This window comes from Ornithorhynchus anatinus, chromosome 8 (assembly GCF_004115215.2).
Source record: "Ornithorhynchus anatinus isolate Pmale09 chromosome 8, mOrnAna1.pri.v4, whole genome shotgun sequence".
Classification (NCBI taxonomy): domain Eukaryota; kingdom Metazoa; phylum Chordata; class Mammalia; order Monotremata; family Ornithorhynchidae; genus Ornithorhynchus; species Ornithorhynchus anatinus.
The window spans coordinates 55221387-55241662 of NC_041735.1; the positions used below are offsets into that span (position 1 = coordinate 55221387).

General features: G+C 49.9%; 2 protein-coding genes across 4 annotated transcripts in view; both read left to right on the forward strand.

The window, feature by feature from the left end:
- The window catches only part of HOXA3 (homeobox A3), a 34468-nt gene extending 21351 nt beyond the window's left edge, over positions 1–13117 (forward strand). For 2 of the 3 annotated variants that reach the window (XM_029071139.2, XM_029071144.2), the window contains 2 exons: positions 9256–9871; positions 11430–13117. In XM_029071139.2, the coding sequence (XP_028926972.1) occupies positions 9373–9871; positions 11430–12202 (1272 nt within the window). In that variant the 5' untranslated portion in view covers positions 9256–9372 and the 3' untranslated portion in view covers positions 12203–13117. Of the gene's footprint in view, positions 1–6157; positions 6381–9255; positions 9872–11429 lie in introns of those variants that run through there. The other variant, XM_029071145.2, reaches the window with a different exon arrangement.
- Positions 13118–18151: 5034 nt separating this feature from the next.
- Positions 18152–19959, forward strand: HOXA2 (homeobox A2). The gene is made up of 2 exons (XM_029070219.1): positions 18152–18536; positions 19193–19959. The coding sequence occupies exons 1-2, from the start codon at positions 18155–18157 to the stop codon at positions 19933–19935; spliced, it is 1125 nt and encodes a 374-aa protein (XP_028926052.1). The 5' UTR covers positions 18152–18154; the 3' UTR covers positions 19936–19959.
- Positions 19960–20276: the final 317 nt, after the last annotated feature.

Consider the following 20276-nt stretch of genomic DNA (forward strand, 5'->3'; position numbering starts at 1 on the left):
AAGTTCATCGGAAGGGTTCTGGCTATAAACATCCCGCTCCTACGTGTACATACTGTTTGCAAATTGTACAAACTTGGTCTAGCCCTCTCTTCCATTGAGGTGTGTGTATGTGTGGAGTGGGGGTGGGGCATTCGTTTCTTAACGTCCCGCTGCACGCTTGCCTCCTCTGTTCCCTGAGCTCTTACCGATGGATTAAATCCCCCTTGCCCCTTCTAACTCATTTGGAAGAGAAGAGAACCCATATACAGTCTCTGACTGCAAGAAGTGAGTACGCGACTGTTGACCAATGCAAAGTTCTGCTGAGAACCCCCTCTCTGGAGATAGAGTGGTGAAAAGAGCATAATCAGAGATTCCTCTCTCCCTACCTAGATTCTCGGAGACTCTTTCCCACACCTAGACTAGGAGGGGTTTCGGGGAAAATGTTAGGTATTTAGCAAGTGACACTGAGACGTTCGGAACAAGGGGGACTCCCGGCTGGAATGGAGGTTGGGGTAGGGAAGGGGGCCAAAGGGGCATGAAATATCCTCTTTGCTTCCTCTGGGTGGATCTTAGAGTTAGTGGTGTTCATTTTCTGAACTGTTGGTTAAAGTGTTACGGATATTTATAAAACTAAACAGTCTTGGATGGGGGAAGTTGGTCTACACGTTCATGCGGATAAGAAAACTGCTTGTTTTCCAAGTCAACTCAAGTGAATCTAATAAGAAACTTATTTTTTTTCTTCTTCTTGGACAATTAGATCATTTTCCTTACAATTTTTCAACGTTAAGTTTTGTCAATCCCTCAACTCTGTGGAAACAAAATGCATAAACGCAGGTTACCCAGGGACAGTCCCTAGTGGTTTTGAACTATTCAGATCCAGCAGAGTGGAGTCAGGCACATCCTTCAGAGTGGGCTTCCAACGACAAAAATCAACTATACTTAGAAGAGGCTCTTTTTCCTTTGTCAGGTAATTATAGGCCTTTTTAGTTTCTACAGCTGCTCTGATGTAACGTGTGGGTGTTAAGCAAGCACCATACAATAGCGGTATAGAGGAGCCTGTAGGGAAGTCTGGTAATCAAGCTAGTCATTAAGGATTTTCCTTATCGAAACTCGGGCATCGGAGTTTTGATTTATTATTGGATTGCGGACCAGATGAGCCTCCAGTGTGGAGAAGGTGCGGGGCGACCCCAGCGAGCCCCTGGGTGAGGGTCTGTGGAAAAGTTAAGTGGAATTTCAGAATACAGAAAGAATTGCTCTGAACTTCTAGTGGTGTGTGTGTGTGTGTGTGTGTGTGTGTAAAGAAACAGTGGAGAGGAGGATGAGGTGGGGGGAGTGGGGAGAAGAAAAAGGTTGGGGGAGGGGGGCGCAAGAGCACCCCACCAAGTCTACTTCCTGATTTTCCTCAAAACTCTTCCCGCGTGTGTTTGGTCAAGGATTTTTAAAAAGCAGGGCTTTCTGCTTGGAAATCTACTTCCTTCAATGATTCTCTATTTCAAATAAAAGGATTTAAGTTGACGTATGACCACGTGAGCACATAATACAGCGCATTATTGTGGCATTTGGAGCGGAGACCCGGGCGGGCTTCGCCTGTGATTACGCTATTCCAATTTCTGTTCAGAGCAAGAGCTTTCTTCTTTTTTTTTTTCCTACCCCCTTCCTTCTCTTCTTCTTCCTCTTTTTCTTCTCCTCCTGAGAGAGCTTCCGTGTCGGTTGCAGTTTTTATGCTTATGGAAAGATTACTGGCGAGCTGAAAGGACGCAAGGCTGCGTTAGAAGGATGGATTTTATTTTAAGGTATTTCCGTTAATTGTTCATTTATGTGGTGAGTTATTGCTGGTTAAGGCAAAGGTCAGTCGAGGAGGCTTAGGGGGTGTGGATCCAACTCCAGCCTCCTTTCCCCCTTTGTTTCTCAGTTTAGAGCTGAAACCCTTCCAGACTCCCTGGTAGCTCAGCAGACCCCAGAGTTTTTTAACCCAAGAAGTCGGGGAGAGGTTTGGGGAGGGGGATTGTCCTCTTGGCATTATCCTCACCGGAGACTCCTCCGTCGCCTACCTTAGCTTTGTCTCTCTAGCTGCGTGGACCCTGTTTATTTCCAGGAGCTTTTCCGAGCTGGAAAAACGAGTGTCGAAAGCTCTGGGCTTGGGGGAGCTGGGTTTTTTTGTGATTGTGTGGTGTGCGGCGGGGATCTCTTTGTTATTGTTGTTGTTATTGTTGTTGTATTGTGTTGCGGAGGGTGGGTTTGATTTGGGTTTGCGACGAAGGAGCTGGGAGCGGGAAATCGATGAGTGTGCAGTTCTGCTGCCATTTTATTTCCGATGGTTCCCGCTACTTTGTTTACTATTAAGGCGGGTGTTCCAGGATGCTCCTCTAGGAAACAGGACCGAGGGAGTCCCAACTTGGGCGACGACCCATTGTTTCATCGGGGCAAGGGGTGGGGATCACTCGGTCTGCGGGGAGGGTGCAAGGGGAGAGCGGGAAGGGCTTCGTGCCGGGCTCGTTCGTTGGAAAAAAGCTCCGAGTGGAAGGTTCCAGCGGTGCAGGGAAGGAGCTGGAGAGTAGGGCCGGGGCTGGATGGCGCCCTCCAACCCTTGATTTCTTCTCTCGGAGCGGAGGGCACGGCCTCGGCTTTCCCTCCCCACCGAGGAGCCGGTGCATCCCGAGTGGGGTGGCCGAGCGCCCCGCGTTTCTCGGCCGATCCTGGGGGCGGAGGGAAGAAAGGCCGTGGCTCCCACCCGTGGGTCCAGCTCCCGGAGGTCAGAGTGCGGGTCTGTGATTTATGGGGCCCCTGGGCCGTGGGAGGGAAGGTGATGAGGGTGGGGAGGAGGAGAGAGGGTGATGCCGGACACCTCTTGGCCATTTTGTCCCCCCAGTTATTTTGCGTTTCCAGGGCCTCTGAGTCTGATGGAGCTTCGGACCCACAAACATATGAATTTGGCAACTGGGAGGGAGGATGGAGGGTGCCTGGAGGGGAGAGATGGAGAGCCCGGACCTTGGAACTAGACCTGTCCGAACGGCAACTCACTTCTCTCCGCTCAGACAGAAAAAAAAGAGAGAGAGAGAAAAAAGAAATCATCTAATTATGTTTTCCTTGCTCTAAGGGGAAATATTAGCCTCTCTGTGAACGCGGCTCTTTCAATCCACACAGTGTCGGCTCTGAAAGTAAACATGTTTTTCCTGAGAATATTTTAAGTGGTCCAAAACGCCCCTTGAAAATAAAATGTAAGCTTTAATTGCAGTTCAATTACGTGTCAGCGTTTGGTGTGATTTATGACCTAGTTCTGGCGCATTTTTGACCTAGTTAAAGACTCATAAATAATATCATTTCACTAGAAAAAAACGTGAGGACGAGTATAGGTTTGTTGAAAACATCTTTTTATTATAGGGTTAATGCTCGCAAATTGGAGAAGAACCAGATTAAAGGCTTGCTAGGCATCATCCCCAGCAAGAACGATCCAACGGACGTGTTTGTAACATTTGGCTTCCCAGGAAATATCTAGGGCAACGAGATGGGAGCCAAACCAGATTAAATGCTTTTCTTTTCCCATAGACATGGCCCCCGATCACCAAAATCTCTGTGTAATTACTTGGATGTGAATTTCATCAATAATTTCCTTCCCCCTTTGGGATTTCGTTTCACTATTCTTGCCAGCCATTCCTTTTTCCCTCCCCCCTACCACCCCGCACCCCACCACACACACACACAAACACACACACACACACCATCCAGGAGCGACCTAGCATATCCAGCTAAATAATTTTTTATAAGACTTTCCCCTTTCCGATGAAAACCCAAATAAAAGATTCGCAGGCATTTCCTTCCTCTCCGATGGACACAGCTCTGAGCCGGGAGGCAGAGGGGCGGGTTCCTTTCCTGCACTTGTCCCTCTGAACAAAAAAAGCCCAGAAAAGTCCGTCAGGTTCGGCTGGTAAAGCCGCGGGCTAGGAAAGAACACCGGGCCTGTTTCTATTTTCACCCCGAGGACCAAAAGGAGGAGCAAGGAAGGGGATTCTGGAAGTGGAACTCGCTGGAAACCAGTGGAAAAGCTCCCCCCCCCCACACCTCCATCCCTGTCTTCAAAATTAAACGAACACCTTGGCACCCTGAAATCGCCAGGCCTCAAAATGAGGCTCTGGAAAGGGCGACAAAGGCCCCAAGTCCCGGGACCGATCCCCAGGCATTTGGTTTTCCTCCCGTCAAGTCCAGAACCCAAGGCCTGTGCGAGATAACCCAATGGACCTGCGACCTTTGTTTGCCCTCGAGGCATTTTCCTCCCGGCTTGGAAGGGTTTATTCCCAGCCCACGGTAGTGTCTCGCGGTCCACGGAGTCCGGTTCCCCTTCCTCGGTCCGTTCTCGGCTCGCAGTCCGGCTCGGCCCTCTCTAAATTAGAGTCCCTCGGCCTCCGCCAAGCCGGGCCGGGGGCCAGGCCAGGAGAGTGGACCCCCCCACCCCCAACCCCCTCCACCCCAGTTTACCAAGTCCGCTTTCTCACGGCTTCCTTTGGTTTCCTCGAGCTAGCTCAGCCCGAACCGGGGATAGTCGCATCAGCAGTTTAGAAGAAAAAGTGCGGGGTTGATTATTGACCGAAGCCTCTTTTCTTCAGACGCAGCATCCGAGGAGGGTGGTTTGAAGAGAAAACGCAGGCCAGCGGATTTTTTGGCCTCTTCTCCCCTCCTACGCCGCCCGGCTTCCCCTTTCATGTTGTGGCACCGCAATATGCCATAAGGAGCAAGTATTTTCTGTTTTAGTGCTCTGTTTACAGCTTCGGTGCATGAAGTCATAAATCTTGCGGAGCCATAAATGACAAAAACCATTGGTATGCGCAAGAGGCCACCCTGGCCTGAAAGTGCTTTTTGATTTCTCCCTTTTCCTGGGCTTTGTTTTTGCTTTAAGGTGACACTTTCGCTCCCCGGAGGTTTAAACACACTACTTATATTTCTAACACCTTCCTTTGAGGAGGACAAACCACCGACGCCTCGTAATCACGCGAACTCTCCCTTTCTCCCCTTTTACCACAAAAAATAAACAGATCCTTCCTTAGAATTTGTTGTAATCCTCTGATGGGTTTAAAGGCTTGTTTAGGGAGAGAAAGTCATTTCGGCCTTTCAAGTTGTGGCTATTGTTCAACAGCCAAGTCCCCACTCAAAGGTTGCTCTGCGTGGGGAAACTGTATCTTTCCTATTCCGTATCAGTGCTATACTTGATCAAATCCACGCATTGGGTATCGAATTAGATCTATGTGCAGTTGAACACACACACACATGCACAAGCACCCACACGCAGAAGCACACATACACGCACAATCCAACCCATACGTGTGTGTGGGTCTGGTTGAGCCCCACAGCACAACACACCCTCATAGAGAACGTGTACGTGTTGAAATGTGCATTTTTTTTCTTCTCCCTCCCCGGCCGCAACTATTTAAATAGTTCTGTCTAAAAATACAGTGGTGGACAGGCTGATTGAATCTGGCAAGAATTCCTGGTAAAAGTAGAAAGGGGTGGGGGGGAAACAGACGGACACTCTTTCCCCCTCCCTCCTCCCGCCGGTCTCCATCCCTAGTGCGAAGAGAGGGAGAGAGGGAGAGTCCTTCTTGGAAGTTAACCAGTTCAAGTCTCCCGGAAACTTTTATTGCCTCTCCCGCCCTTACAGCACCCGCCCACCCCCCAGCTTCTCCCCGCGGTTCTAGGTACCAGGGACACTCTATTACGGGGCTCCTCAAACAGATTCATAAGAAATAAAGACCCTGGTGAGTGAAGCCCCTTTGTGAACGCCGTTTGTCTTCATTAGCATAATTTTCCTGGACTTTAGTGACGCCTCGGAGCGGGGAGGGGTGGGGAGGCGTTGTGTGTGTGTGTGTGTGTTTGTGTGTTGGGGGGGGCGCACTCCTTCACTCCCTCTCTCCCTTTGCCCCATCCCCCACCCCGGCCCGCGCTTCCCTACCGGTTTGCCTCCCCCAACCAGACGCCGCTCCGCGTGCAATATTCATAAGAAACATACCCATGTCGGTGCCACTACCCTAGGAAAAGCCCCGAGCCGCGATAGCTCTTATCTCTGGGCCCCGGCTGCTGCCCTGGGGAAGGGCAGGGGGAGGGGGGGGGTGGCTGCCGGAGGGGGGTGGGCTAGGGGGGAATGGTGGAGGGGGTGGGTGTCTGAGCCGCCCCAGCTAGCCCTCTTGTGAGTCGTGCGAGAGCCGCGAGTCGAGCCACGCTTCTCCTCGCGTCCTGGGCTCCGGGGGTCTTCCTTTCGGCCGGTGATTTGAGCCGGTGCCCATCCCGGAGCCGAAGGGGAGCGGGCCGGGGGAGGGTCTGCGCAGCCAGCCCCCCTCGGCTGCTGCTGCTGCCGCCGCGGGACCAGCCCCGGAGCTCGGTGCCTCCTTCCGCGTCAGTCGTCAGAAGTTAAGGTAAGCAAGGCCACAATCCGCCGCTATCAGTGCTGAATGGCGGAGTTTATGTCTCAGTGATTTATGGCCGTAGACTTAAATCTCGGTTCAAGAAGAGTTCACAAGCTGGAGCTTCCTTCCAGGCAGTGACTGATACCCTTAGACTTCGAGTTCAGGCCGTTTCCCCCCGGCTCCCCCTTCCCCCCTCCCATTCCCTCTTCTCTCAACTTTTCTGGATTTCGGAGGGGCACCTTTACCTGGATTTCTCCCTTCTGAGACCGGGGCGAGGGTTGGGGAGGGGGGTGCGGGGAGGAGAAGGGGGTGTAGGGTGGGGAGACGGGGGGGAGGAGGAGGAGGAGGAAGAGGAGGAGGAGGAGGAAGGAAGGAGCCAGAATTTGGCCAGATCTGAAGGAGACAATAGGGGCTGCTCCGTGGAGGCGATTTAGACTCTTCTTCGACTATATTTCAGCTCAACTGCACCTGGCTGTCGCACCGAGAGAGAGATTTGCGGTGGATTCGTCACTCCGGGTCTTTGTCTTGGGGTAGAGGGGGAGATCTGCTGCTAGGCGAATCTCCAACTTCTTCACAGGATGGCAAACTTTTTTGTGGCTGTTTGTCTCTGCCCCGGGTTTTGTCCAGTACCCCGGAACAATAGGAAAGACTTCGGTTGAAGAAAGAAGTAACTCGGGGTTTCAGAGCACTTCTTCCCTTTGCGGGGAAAGAACCCTAACCAAGGACAACTTGGTGGAGCTGTTTAACTTTCGAAGCTGGAACCCAGTTTGGCTAGAGATAACGGATTAGCAAGTCACTTGAAATATTGTGCTTTCAAATCAACTTAATTTTATTTTATCTAATATCTTGCTGTTCAAGTGTCTGGAGTAATTTTCTTAACCTGGCATTTTCTTTAGCACAGCCTGGTATCTGAAATATTTACAATGTCAGACATTAAAACTGTCAAATCGAATAGGAATCGTTTTCAATAGAGGAACAGGAAATTGTGCTTTTAAATTGACTCTTCGGTTTTTAACATTTTAGTTGCTCTCCAATGTGGGATCCGTACCTCCCTCTCTATTTGCAAGGGCTAAACAGCACTCTAGGGCCTAGAGCTTGCACACAATAACTCTGGGTAAAGGATGCTGTTATTTTTAATTGAGGTGCTGGAAAATTAATCGTGCCTGCTTTCCAGATGTTGATCAGATTGTTAGTTTATTAACAAAATCCAAAGGAGTCTATGATTAAAAATAAAATCATAGTAATCCACCGTTAGATGTTCATTAAATTGATTTTTCTAGCTAACGAAGTACCTGTAATTCCCTGGCAGACTTATAGAACTTGGAATATAAATAAATGCAGTTAGGGTGGAAAACGGGGAACAATTATCAGGTTATTATTATTTCCTTAAATGGCCGGAGGGAATAGTACAACCCTAATACCAAATGTAGGGAACTCTGCTGAGCCGAGAACAAACGGTTGAGTTGGTTAAGAGTGCAAACAAAAAGAAACTCCCCAGATTTGAATTCTGCAGCCCCTTTCTCGGAAACAGGGGTTAGGTAACATTCAGATCGCCTCTTACATTATTGCAGCCGGATCTTTAATTGGTTATTCTGAGGCAGGTAAACAGTGCTAGTTAACAACAACAACAAAAAGATTCACATGAACTATAGGAGCGGTTTATGGCTTGTGTTTCCATCCCCTCTTCCCTAGCCAAATGACCCCCATACATCAAATTACATAGCAGTTTCCAAGACAGAACCTATTATCGTTAAGTTGGAAGGAAAGTTCAAGCCGTGGTCATGGAGATGAACGCTGGTTTTTCAGGTTCCTGGTGGGTTTTCTTCCCCCTCTAATCCATCATGTTTTAACAGGTAGAATTTGGTAGTTGCCATGAAAAACAGCACCTCGAAACCCTCAAGGAAGACGGGTCTGGATGCCTCCTGCACTTGGAGGGAGCTGGGGGAAGGATCCCCGGGCTCATGGAGTCCCGGGGTGGAGGAAACAGGGGAATTACAGGGAAGGGCGAGCATCCCTCCTGGGTGGGACTTGGTAGCAGGAAAACCCAGGGCATTTTTTTCTCACCTTCTCCCACATGGATCTGGCCTGGAGAATTGCAGCTGGTGGTTGAGTGGGAATAGGGTGGGGGTGGGTGGAGGAAACATCTCGAAGTTAGAGGTATTTCGCTGCCTAACAAACTTATTTCAGGAAGTCCGTTGAGCCTAGAAGTGTGAGTTTCCTCGAGTTTTCCAGAGGCCAACTCTGTGTGTGTGTGTGTGTGTGTGTGTGTGCGCGCACTTCTCTGAATGGAAGTGGGATCTGAATTGCCTCTCAGATTGTTGTGGTTTTTTTTTTTTAAAAAAAAAACCAGAATCATTCTGGGACTGGAGTATAAATATGAAACTCGGTCTTTCTTCTTCCCCTCCCCCACCTCCACCACTCCTCTTCTCCCCTCCGGCCCCGGTTGCCCAGCGGTCCCACAGAGCTAGAGAGGTTGAGGGGCGGCGGGGAGAGAGCGGGGTAAGGGGAGACCCTAGGTTTCCCTAGCTCTCTCTCCCTCGGGAAATAAGACCCCCATCCAGGCCTCATTTCTAGCCTGGATCGAAAGGAAAAAAAACAAAACAAAACAAACAGCTTCCCTCCCCGCCCCCATCCGGGCCCTTCTCCCTACTCCTCTCCTCCCCCCGGAAAACCCTCAACTCCAGACGCAAGTTAACCAAATATTTGTAGCTGCCAGTGAATTCCAGCAGCTTTTTATAGCGCGGCTCACTGTGCCCGGGGCCAAGTCATGCTGCTAAATATTGCTGACCACTTTTTCTTTTATGGCTTTCATGTCACTTAGCTATTGAAAGTAAGATGGATTTGTACTGAGCCTTCACCGCGCTGCGCTTCTCGTCCACCCCAGGTCCATCCGGGGAGGCCATTGGCGGAAGAACGTCACGTGACAGAGGGGTGCCAATGTTCGGCTTTAAGGGTGTCAAGACCCTGTCAGTGTGTGAAATAAATATTGGGAAACAACGAAATGCAAAAAGCGACCTACTACGACAGCTCGGCGATCTACGGTGGCTACCCCTACCAAGGAGCAAATGGTTTCACTTATAATGCGAGTCAGCCGCAATATCCTCCGTCTTCATCGCTGGTGGAAAGCGAGTACCATCGACCTGCCTGTTCCCTGCAGTCCCCTGGCAGCGCGGTGGTCCACCACAAGGCCAATGAGATCAATGAGAGTTGTATGAGGACCATCGGTGGCCAGGCCGGCCAGCCCCCCGGCCTCGTCGAGCCCCAGCAGTCCCAGCCTCCGCAGCAGCCCCAGCAGCCGCCGCCTCCGCCGGCTCCTCCCCAGCCAGCGCCGCCGCCTCCCCCCTCGGTGTCGCCACCTCAAAATGCCAGCAGCAACCCAGCCCCCGCCAACCCCACCAAGAGCCCTATGCTCAATTCGCCCACCATGTCCAAACAGATCTTTCCCTGGATGAAAGAGTCGCGCCAGAACACAAAGCAGAAAAACAGCAGCTCCAGTTCAGGTAACCCGGGGCTGCGTTCGGGGGGAGGCTCGTGCTGCCAGGCCTCCCCTCTTCCCGGCCGCGCCCCTCCGCGGGGTGGGAGCGTACCCGGCCAGGACAGACCCGGCTACCCTGGAACCAACCTCCCGTTCTCCCTCGAATGGATTGGTCTCTTCCTCCCAGGCGTTCCAAGGAGGGGCGCCTCCGGGCCGTCAGAGACCTGGTTTAGGGACCCCGAGCTTTTCCTCCCTCCCGGGGATGAGATTCGGTGAAGGAAAGCACAACCTCTCCCCTAAAGCACCGAGGGAAAATTTAGGTGCAAGATCCGTCCTGCCAGAGCACTTTAAAATCTAGCGGCCTGGGCCTTTAGCCAGAGGTGTGTCCTCAGCTGTACTTTTTTTCCCCCTTTTGGCACAGCTCTCTTAGAATAATAAGACAGTGACCCCCTGCTGAAGTGTAACGTGAATAAAATGGCTCATAATCACCTGCGCTCCGAATCGATGCTTTGCTTATTATCAGAATCTATTCTTGCTGCAGCTGAGTGGCTGGGTTACAATGCTAAAAACTCTGTTCAATTTCGGAACAATGCAGCCTGGTCCAGAAAAATCTTAGGGGCGGGAAGATGATGGTGTTTGTCATCATAATGTAAACCACATGGATCTAACATGATACAAACCCCAGCGGGCGAAACAGCACTAGCTGCACTTTTCAAGCATCTTGTTTACATTTGCCCCCTTCTCCGGGAGAGGTTGTACGGTGGAGGCAGATTTGATACCTGGAGCAATGTTAGGCTCAGACCATCCTGGGAAGGCAAAAGCCAGCAGGAACGTGCGTGTCGTCTCTGGGAAATCTTGTCACCTTTCTGGATTACACGAAGCTCCGCATTTGTGGCCTTTGCCCTCTCCCTAGTCTCTTTTCACATTTACAAACAAACCACGCGGTACTGGAGTACATCTTATCCTCGATGACCCTTTTCTAGTAAAACAGACATTTCAGGATCTCCCAATAGGCTCCCAACCTGGGACTCAGTAGCCGTGTCTACCCAGGGGAACCGAAGGGAAGAGTTGGAGAGGCAACCAGAGAGTTAGTTCGGGGAACAGACCCTGATGCTGAGGGGAGGGAAAGGAGGAGTTCCGTTGGTTTGGGGGTTGGTTGGTTTGTTGGTTTTTTAAGGCTAATCCAAAGTGGCTATCTAGAGTGGTCAACTTCCATTCACAGCTTCACTTTGCCAGTGTAGACCCGGGCCGTTATACCCACTGGCCACTGGGATCCGCCTACTGGTGGCGGGGGCGGAGGTTCTAAGAGAAGACAATAACTGGGTGCCGGATGGGGATTTCCACTCCGATCAGCCAGATGGAGACGGTCTGAGCCCCGGCTGATGATCGGGGGATTGGGGACGGGCGGGGGTGGGGCGGGGAATAGCGGTGCGTGAAGGAGAGAGCCCTTCCCTGGGGCCTCTAGCCCCATCACCTCCGCCGGGCTCCGTCGGGGGAGGGGGTGGGCTTGGTCACTGGCCCGGGCCAACTAGGGGGGGGGGCAGAGGCGCCACCTCATCTTCTGCTTTGTGTGCTTTGCCTAGGGGAGAGTTGCGCCGGCGACAAGAGCCCCCCCGGGCAGGCCTCGTCCAAGCGAGCCCGCACCGCCTACACAAGTGCCCAGCTGGTCGAACTGGAGAAGGAGTTCCATTTCAATAGGTACCTGTGCAGGCCGAGGCGGGTGGAGATGGCCAACCTGCTCAACCTCACCGAGAGACAAATCAAAATCTGGTTTCAGAACCGCCGGATGAAATACAAAAAGGATCAAAAGGGCAAGGGCATGATGACGTCATCCGGGGGGCAGTCCCCCAGCCGCAGCCCGGTCCCTCCCGGCGCTGGGGGGTATTTGAACTCTATGCATTCTCTGGTAAACAGTGTCCCCTACGAGCCCCAGTCGCCCCCGTCCTTCAACAAGCCTCATCAAAACGCCTATGGCCTCCCCACCTCCTACCCGGGGCCACTCGCTAGCTGCCCACCTCCCCAGAAGCGGTACGCGGGGACGGCCGCGGTCACTCCCGACTACGACCCTCATCCCCTCCAAGCCAACGGCGGCTATGGGAATCCACACCTACAGGGAAGCCCCGTCTTCGTGGGGGGCAACTATGTGGAGCCCATGAGCAATTCCGGGCCTTCCATCTTTGGTCTGACTCACCTCCCCCACCCCGCCTCGGCCGCCATGGACTATGGGGGGGCCGGATCCATGGCCAACAACCACCACCATGGACCGTGCGACCCCCACCCCACCTACACAGACCTTACTTCTCACCATCCTTCTCAGGGAAGAATTCAGGAAGCGCCCAAGCTGACCCATCTGTGATGGACCTCGGTGGCTGAGGGGGACAGAAAGTCAACCCACCTTTCTCTTCTTCGGTTTTTTTTTAAAGGTCTCTCTTCTCCCGCCCTTCTCCTCCCCCTTCCTATCCTTCTCCCCTCCCCACCCCCTCCACCCCCGTCTCCTCTTTTGTTTTCTTTGGTAACGCGTTTTTATAGTTTATGTGACGTAGCAATATTTGTTGCTTGAATGGCTCTAGAGTCTCCATAGTGATATTTGTCTTCTCGAACTCGAGCCCGCGGCTCGCGCTGGCTGGGGCGGTGGGCTTCTCCCTTTACCTTCTCTTCTCTTTTATCAAAAACAGGGTATATGAACAAATTTTCTCTCCGAGTTCTTCAGTGTGAATTTGTTCGTACATTTATGGCTCCCTCGGGGACGCAATTAAGTTGTGTTGGTTTTTAATTTTGTTTTTTATTGCACTTCTTTTAAAGAGCGAGAAAAGAAATCAAAGGCGCTTTGAAACAGGGACTCCCTGGACGATAATGAATACGTGTACGTCTTTCAATGTGTGTATGCTGGTGAACATTCAGATTTATTTATATTTTTTTTGCAAACATTGAATAATCTAAGTGTTTAAATATTATTTATCCCCATACGTTCATATTTATATTAAAAAACTGTACCCTGATTATTCAGGAGGTATTATTATCCGGCCTTTTGTTCAATGGCATATTGGCGTACATAGGAAATTTTTATTTGAAAGGCAAATATAATTCCTTTATAAAAATGGTAATGATGCAATAAAACCAGAGAGAAACCACCATTTGAAACAGTAATTTATGCTTGTAACATCCGGCTAAAACCGAAAATCTGTAAACGTGAAAATCCTAGATTTGTTTTGAAAGTTCTACATTCCTTGCTGCTCACGTTCTGGAAAAAAAATAAAGTTTTTATTCTGAATAATTCAGTGTTAAGAACGTGTTCTTTGGCCCAAAGTAAGGAAAGAGCCGAATTGAGCTGGTCCTCGGGACCCGCTCTCGTCCCCCTCTCCTTCTCATCGCCCCTTCCCCATAGATCCCAACCCCGTCCGGAACGGTGCGTCCTTCCACCGAAGCCAGAGCCCTTTGTGAGGTCTTTCCGTAGATCCAAGCCCCGGGCGAGTAGTCGGGGATAGCCCCAGCGCCGAGGAGCCAGAGGGTGCGAAAGATGCTGCGGTTGCTGTGGCTGCTTGCTTCTTCTGCAAAGCAGGGCTGGCAGGCTCTTCCCGGGCGCAGAGCCGCCCTGGAGCCCGCGGGGCTGGGTTTCTGGGAGAAACAAAGCCAGGCTCCCTCCTTGATCGACAGTGTAGACAGCAGAGGGGACACAGGTGCTTCGGCTCGCCAGGATCAACTCGGGGAGTCGTGCGGGAGTGGGACCCCCGCTCTCAGGCCCCCCTAGAATGGGGAAACATTCGCCATGTTGAGCCGCACTTCTCCTGGGGTCTCTGTGTCGGCCTCTGTCTCTGTTTTCGCCTCTGTCTCTCGGCCTCTCTCTGTCTCCCTGTCTCTCCCTCCCTCTCTTTCTCTGCCTCTTTCCCTTCCTCTCTCTCTCTCTCTCCCCCCACTGCGCCGTCCAGATGGAGAAAGCTCTTCTCGCCTCCGCATCGGGGACCCGGGGAGCTTTCTACTCCCACACTTTTCCTCTCGGGGTCAAAATAGACAAGTCAACGACTGTTACATTGTACTGGCTGTGAGGGGGCCTTAAGTAAAGGCAAACAGAGCTAGGAATACAAAGCAGATGCTGTGGAATACCGTTTCCATGGGGCAAATTCGAAATACATATGTTTATGGCTCAAAACACCATTAATCACCCCAGAAGGAAAGATTCGGTAATAAATCGGCTGTAGCTTGGAGTCCATTTTTAAGCGACCAGGGTAGGTCGGACTCACAAAGGGGCTGAACATGGAGGGGAAGGAGGGAGCTGGAACCAGACCAGGAGGCTCTCCCTGGCATGAGTGCGATTCAGCTACAGCTTCAAGCATGAATCTCCCTCCCTGAATTTGGCAATTTTGCCTTTTTGGAATCTACCCCTCCACTCTCATCCCCGTGCGCCCCTCATTATATCTCTCTCCTTCTCCTGACGGGAGCGGGGGAGCGAGAGAGGCAGAAGCAGAGATATGAGATCGGTATCTTTCTAATAAAAAATAAAATAAAATACAGCCTTACCAAATACTGTCTTTTGACACCACAGGACCCAAGTATTCTACGCCCAATTTGTGGATCTATAGCTAAATTTACCGATTAGGTTACAGAGAAGCAGAGCCACAAATATTAAAAGGAAATCTTAAAGCCAAAAAGTCTATGGATTTTACATTCAATTTTGAACATCAGTTCAGCTCTGAACCTAATGTGCCAAGAGAAAAGACATCTTTATTTGTATGTGCACCTACAGCTTGTTAGGAATCACCACTCTCTCCCCTCTCTCTGCCTTTCAGAGCATAGAAAATGTCGCCATTTTGCTCACTCTAAATTATTCTTAATCTGGGTCTTTATTTTCCTATGAGAACCTCCCACGATTGACCTTTAGAAATACACTAGTATAGACAAGGCTAGACATATATACTCGCAGGGAGATGTATAATCTGCTTTAGCTAGGTAAAGAACTCGCAATTTGGTGAAAAAAAAAAGAATATCTGATACCCGCAGCCATGTGGGTTTTATATAGACATAGAGGACATTTGCATGTCGCATACATGCTTAGCCATATCCCCCTCACCGCCGGTCCGGATCCATTGACAAACATGCATTTGGAGAGAGCTTTGGCTTAAAACGAGATTGGTTTGAGTTCATTTCCTCCCCCTCCATCTCCCTCCCCTCTCCCTCCCCCACAACATGGCGCGGATTGCAAAATACATGGGCTAGAAAATTAGGCGTCGTTAAGAAGAGAGCCCCCAAGTCTTTTGGCTGGAGATACTTAAAAAATAGGTTCTTCTTCAAAGTCACCATTTTAGAGAAGTAAATAAAATTAATGTAGAAAAAGGGACAAGGCATCCCTATGGGCAGAACTCCACCTAGGGGGAATTCCTCACGGGCTACTCTTTTAGCCTGGACATATAGTATTCAGGCTTCAAAACGCAAATTTTAAAAGATTACTGATTGGGTTGGTAGCTGTTTCCTTCCCTCTGGGTCAAGAGTTTTTAAAAAATGAGATCGTAATGGGATTTTTCATATCTTGCCAGCAAAGATATTCATTTTGGCTTTCAAGGAAAACAATAAATCTTTCTGTCTTACCCCAGCTTCCTAGATTCTAAAAAAAAAAATAAAAAAATCCTTATTCAAATGCGTTCCGAGTTAAACGAATAGATTTCCTAAATTTTGGGTGTTGACTGATCGGAGAAAAAGGTTTTGTACCAGATGGTATTTGAATCAGAGCCACTAAAAAGAACAAGCAGAATACTGCACCCACACAAGCTACAGCTCACAAAGCCTTCTAGGAGCTGCGCGCGGATCTGTTTCCTACTCTGTAACACCCGGTTCCTCCCCAATATTTTCGAATCCGACCTAAAGCAGGGCACGTCGCTGCGCCCAATCTAAATGCACTATTCCTAAAGTAATCCCACTAACCCTTTCTGTTAGGAAAATATTGGAAAAGAAGGGTTTTCCCTGTTTACTTGCGTTTTCCTTGCTTCTCCCTCTTTTCTCGGCTACATTTGATCTTGGAAAGAGCAAGAAGCTTTAAATGTGTTCTTAAGGGCCAGGGGCTGTCAAACCTTTTGGCGAACAAGATTGATCGCGCCCAGACTTCCTTTAGAGCTTTGTTTGGAATAAAAGCAAGAAAATTAAAAAACCTTCCATTTTCCAATAGGATCTCCATTTGCAAGGCACGTTTTGCGCTATTAATGACCAGTTCCAGCCTATATTTAATTTTTCACCCAAACCACTCTAAATACCCACCCTCAGACCTGTTCCCCCATTTTGCTTCTTGAGTTGGTGGGGGTTTCTTGTTTACCCCCAAAGATATTTTGCCAGCTTCACCCAGACGAGAGAGCCATTGATGCCGACCGGTCTGAATAATGTTCACTTGGTCCATTTCCAAAGACGCCCAAGCTAATACTCCTACTAATAATAGTATTTTGGGGGTGGAAATGTTAACCTGGCAGGCAGCGTTCGCTTCTATTTTTTTCCTCTCTTTGACTGGGTTATTTATTTATTTATTTATTTATTAATAGCTTCAAAGTGCCTCTCTTTCCGAAGGAACCTGAGTCGGTCCAGGACGCCCCAGCCTCAGATCCTGCCTCCGGAAAAGCCCCTTGCCCCCCTTCTTTGAGGTCCCCCTCTCCGCCCCAAGACAGTGCTCGGTTAAACGCCGATTTCGATTTCACCGAAAAGAACATGGGTCCGAACGGAACGTGGGTTCGAACCTCTCCCACCTCCTGGAGAGGTTCTGATGCGAGGCGGCCACGAGAGAAAGAAATGCAGGCGGAAGATGCTGGGGACATCACCCTTTCAGGTACAGCCAGATTGATTTCAAGGAACTCAAACCTAAAGCATCATCCCTCAAAAAGAAAAAAAAAAGAAAAATGGAAAACAACAATAACGGCCAAAAAACCCCCCCAAAGCCCATCCAAAACAAAAACAAAGAAAAAACGACTTCGCCGTCGCTGACGCCGACTTCCAATAGATTTCCTGGAAATCGGAAATACTCACCGGACCCCACGTATTACGGGTATTAAAAGCAATATGTCAGCAGCGGCGAGCATGCTGTATTCTGCTTTATTATATGTCTCTGGGTATATGCGTCCGTATCTACCTAGGATTTGTTCCCATGGATCTGTCTCTGTCTCTATTGGCATATGCATCTATCTTTCGCCCTCCACTCCTGGGAAGTTGACGGCAATGGAAAGTCGTGGAGCACACAAAGCTGCCTTCTCTTTTCCGCTCCCTATAGGAGCCAGATGCAAGGCTGCTGCGGGAAATCCTGCTAACAATGGGCTGAGTGCCCGCAGGCCAATCGTGCACCGTACTATACACCCAAGGAAAAAAAAAAATCAGAGAGGCGCGGGGAAGTGCAAGAGCGCCGGAGATGCGAGCTCTGAAGCAGGGAACTCGGTTAAGGAAAAGGGGAGGAAAAGGGAAAACAAACCAGCAGGACCCTCTCTCTCTCTCCTTCTGCCGCTGCCTCCAGCCTGAGCAGAACTTATGTGGCAGAGATGCGGGGGCCTCGGGTGTCAAAACTTTGAAGATTAATGGATTACTTTGTTAATGACTCAAGGCGTCAGAGTGAGGTGCTTAAATGATTTGTGAGGTGCAAAGCGTCTTCCTGACAGTCCCAAACAATGCGAGGAGTGTGCAGGAGGAGACGGCAGGGCAGCAGCCGGCAGAACCAGCAGCCATCCCTCCCTCTCCCTTTCTCCCTTCCCCTCTTTCCCCCTCTTTCTCTCTCCCTCTCTCTCCCTGTCCCTCCCTCCCTCTCTCTCACTCTCACTCTTCTCTCTCTCTCTCTCTCATTCACACACACACATACATACAGTCACACACCCTAATCCTTCACGAATAGTAGGCGAGCAGACACCCTGACTCTCTCACTTTCTCTCCCACTCTTTTTCTCTCTCTCTCTCACACACAGACCCCCCCCACCCCCACGTATATGTATTTTTGCCTTTAAAAAAGTGTAAATAAAGCCTCGCTGGCCCCCAATGAGGCGTTCCTTCCCGACTTTTTTGGATCAATCAAACAGACAGTGGCTTCTTTTGATTAAAGCCCAAATTGTCATTGGGCAGAAGCAATCATGTGACAGCCAATTCGGTCCAATTTCAACCTTGTCTCCATGAATTCAATAGTTTAATAGTAGCGCGGTCCCCATACGGCTGTAATCAGTGAATTAGAAAAAAAACACCCCAGCAGCGATCTTCTATGATAGATTTTTTTCTTCTCTCTCTCCTTTTTCCTGGGCCTTCCCCCCCCAAAGCCCCTCCAGAAGAGGGAACTTTTTCTCCGAGGGGGCTCCGAGGAGAAGGCCATGAATTACGAATTTGAGCGAGAGATTGGTTTTATCAATAGTCAGCCGTCGCTTGCTGAGTGCCTGACATCTTTTCCCCCTGTCGGTGATACATTTCAAAGTTCATCAATCAAGAACTCGACGCTTTCACACTCGACACTGATTCCTCCTCCTTTTGAGCAGACCATCCCCAGCCTGAACCCAGGCAGCCACCCTCGCCACAGCAGCAGCGGTCGTCCCAAGCAGAGCCCCAATGGCGGCAGCAGCAGCCCAGTGCCAGCCGGCGCCCTGCCGCCTCCGGAATACCCCTGGATGAAGGAGAAAAAAGCCTCCAAGAAAACCGCCCTGCCTCCCGCTTCGGCCTCAGCCTCCTCCACTGGACCTGCCTGCTTGAACCACAAAGGTCAGTTCAAAGACTCTTCCCCCCCCCGCCCCCCACCACCTCCCACCCCTCAGACACCCCCAACTCCTGGGTGCAGGCATCATCCCTTTTTGGCTTGAGACTTTTTGGGGGGCGGGAGAAGGCTGTGGGGGGGCTGGTACAGGAGAAGGGGTGCAGAGCCTGCTATCTCTCCAGTACTGTGGGCTCTGGACTGGAGCTGGAGGAGAGAGGACTTGGTGAGTTCCACAATGCTATTTAAAAAAAAAAACTTTCCCTAACTTGTTTAATGTGGGATGATTTATTTGAGTTGGAGCTGACCTCCTCTTGTCTTGCTGTCCTAGAGTTTGGATATTTGACAGTAATGAAGAGTGATAGATCGCTCTTGCTCAGCTAAGCAGCTGATGCATTAATTATAAATTGTAGTATGCCTAATATAAAGTTTGCTCTGGGATGGAGAGGTTGGGGAGTGAAAGGCAATAATTTTATTGAGGTGGAAGAGAAGGGGTTGCACGGGGCTGGCCGCTCAGGAGGGCAACACAATGGATTTACTGCAACCCAGGGCGGCCATTTTGTTGCAGTTGAGATTTTATGCTATATTTATTCTCTAGTGGAATAACCCGCTTGGACCCTTCAACTCCAACTGTGCGCGTGTCTCTTGTTGGTTTCCCTTTCTACAGAGACCCTGGAAATTCCAGATAACAGCGGTGGTGGCTCAAGGCGCCTGAGAACGGCTTACACCAACACCCAGCTTTTGGAGCTAGAGAAAGAATTTCATTTCAACAAGTATCTCTGCAGACCTCGGAGGGTGGAGATTGCAGCCCTGCTGGATTTGACTGAGAGACAAGTGAAAGTCTGGTTTCAGAATCGGAGGATGAAACACAAGAGACAGACCCAATGCAAAGAAAACCAAAACAGTGAAGGGAAATTTAAGAACCTGGAGGACCCCGAAAAAGCCGGGGAGGAGGAGGAGGAGAAATCCTTATTTGAGCAAGCCCTCAACACCGTCTCAGGCGCTCTTTTGGAAAGGGAAGGGTACACTTTTCAGCAAAATGCACTATCCCAACAGCAGGCTCCGAATGTACACAATGGAGAATCCCAAAGTTTCCCAGTTTCGCCTTTAACCAGCAATGAGAAAAATCTGAAACATTTTCAGCATCAGTCACCCACTGTTCAAAACTGCCTGTCAACAATGGGCCAGAACTGTGCCGCTGGCCTGAACAATGACAGTCCAGAGGCCCTGGATGTCCCCTCTTTACAGGACTTTAACGTTTTCTCTACAGATTCCTGCCTGCAGCTTTCAGATGCAGTTTCGCCCAGTTTACCAGGCTCCCTCGACAGTCCCGTAGATATTTCAGCTGACAGTTTTGACTTTTTTACAGACACACTCACTACAATTGACTTGCAGCATCTGAATTACTGAAAACATTAAAAAAAATTCCCTTTGCCCAGGTTTTTTTTTTTTTGCCTTTTCCGGGAGTTTATTTTTATTTTATTCCCCTCTCCGTCTTTTCCTCTTCTCTCTTACCTCACTCTCCCCCCCCGCCCCCAAGCCCCCTTCTAAAACTGGTCAGTATTTTTTTTTGTTTACTAAGTCTTCTGACAGTGTTCCAGAGCCATCTTTACAGGTTATTTTGAAGTTATAGTTGTTTTCAATTTAACCCAACCACCCTCTAGGTGATTCTTGGAAAGCAATATATGAGGCCTGTAAGAAAGTGATCATATAATTGTATCATCACTTTCTTTTTATTTTTGTATTGCATT

Excerpts from the sequence above, each read along its gene's own strand:
- HOXA2 (XM_029070219.1), top strand. The coding sequence starts at position 18,155 with ATGAATTACGAATTTGAGCGAGAGATTGGTTTTATCAATAGTCAGCCG. Across the intron at positions 18,537-19,192 it reads TGCCTGCTTGAACCACAAAG|AGACCCTGGAAATTCCAGAT; the intron begins GTCAGTTCAAAG and ends CCCTTTCTACAG.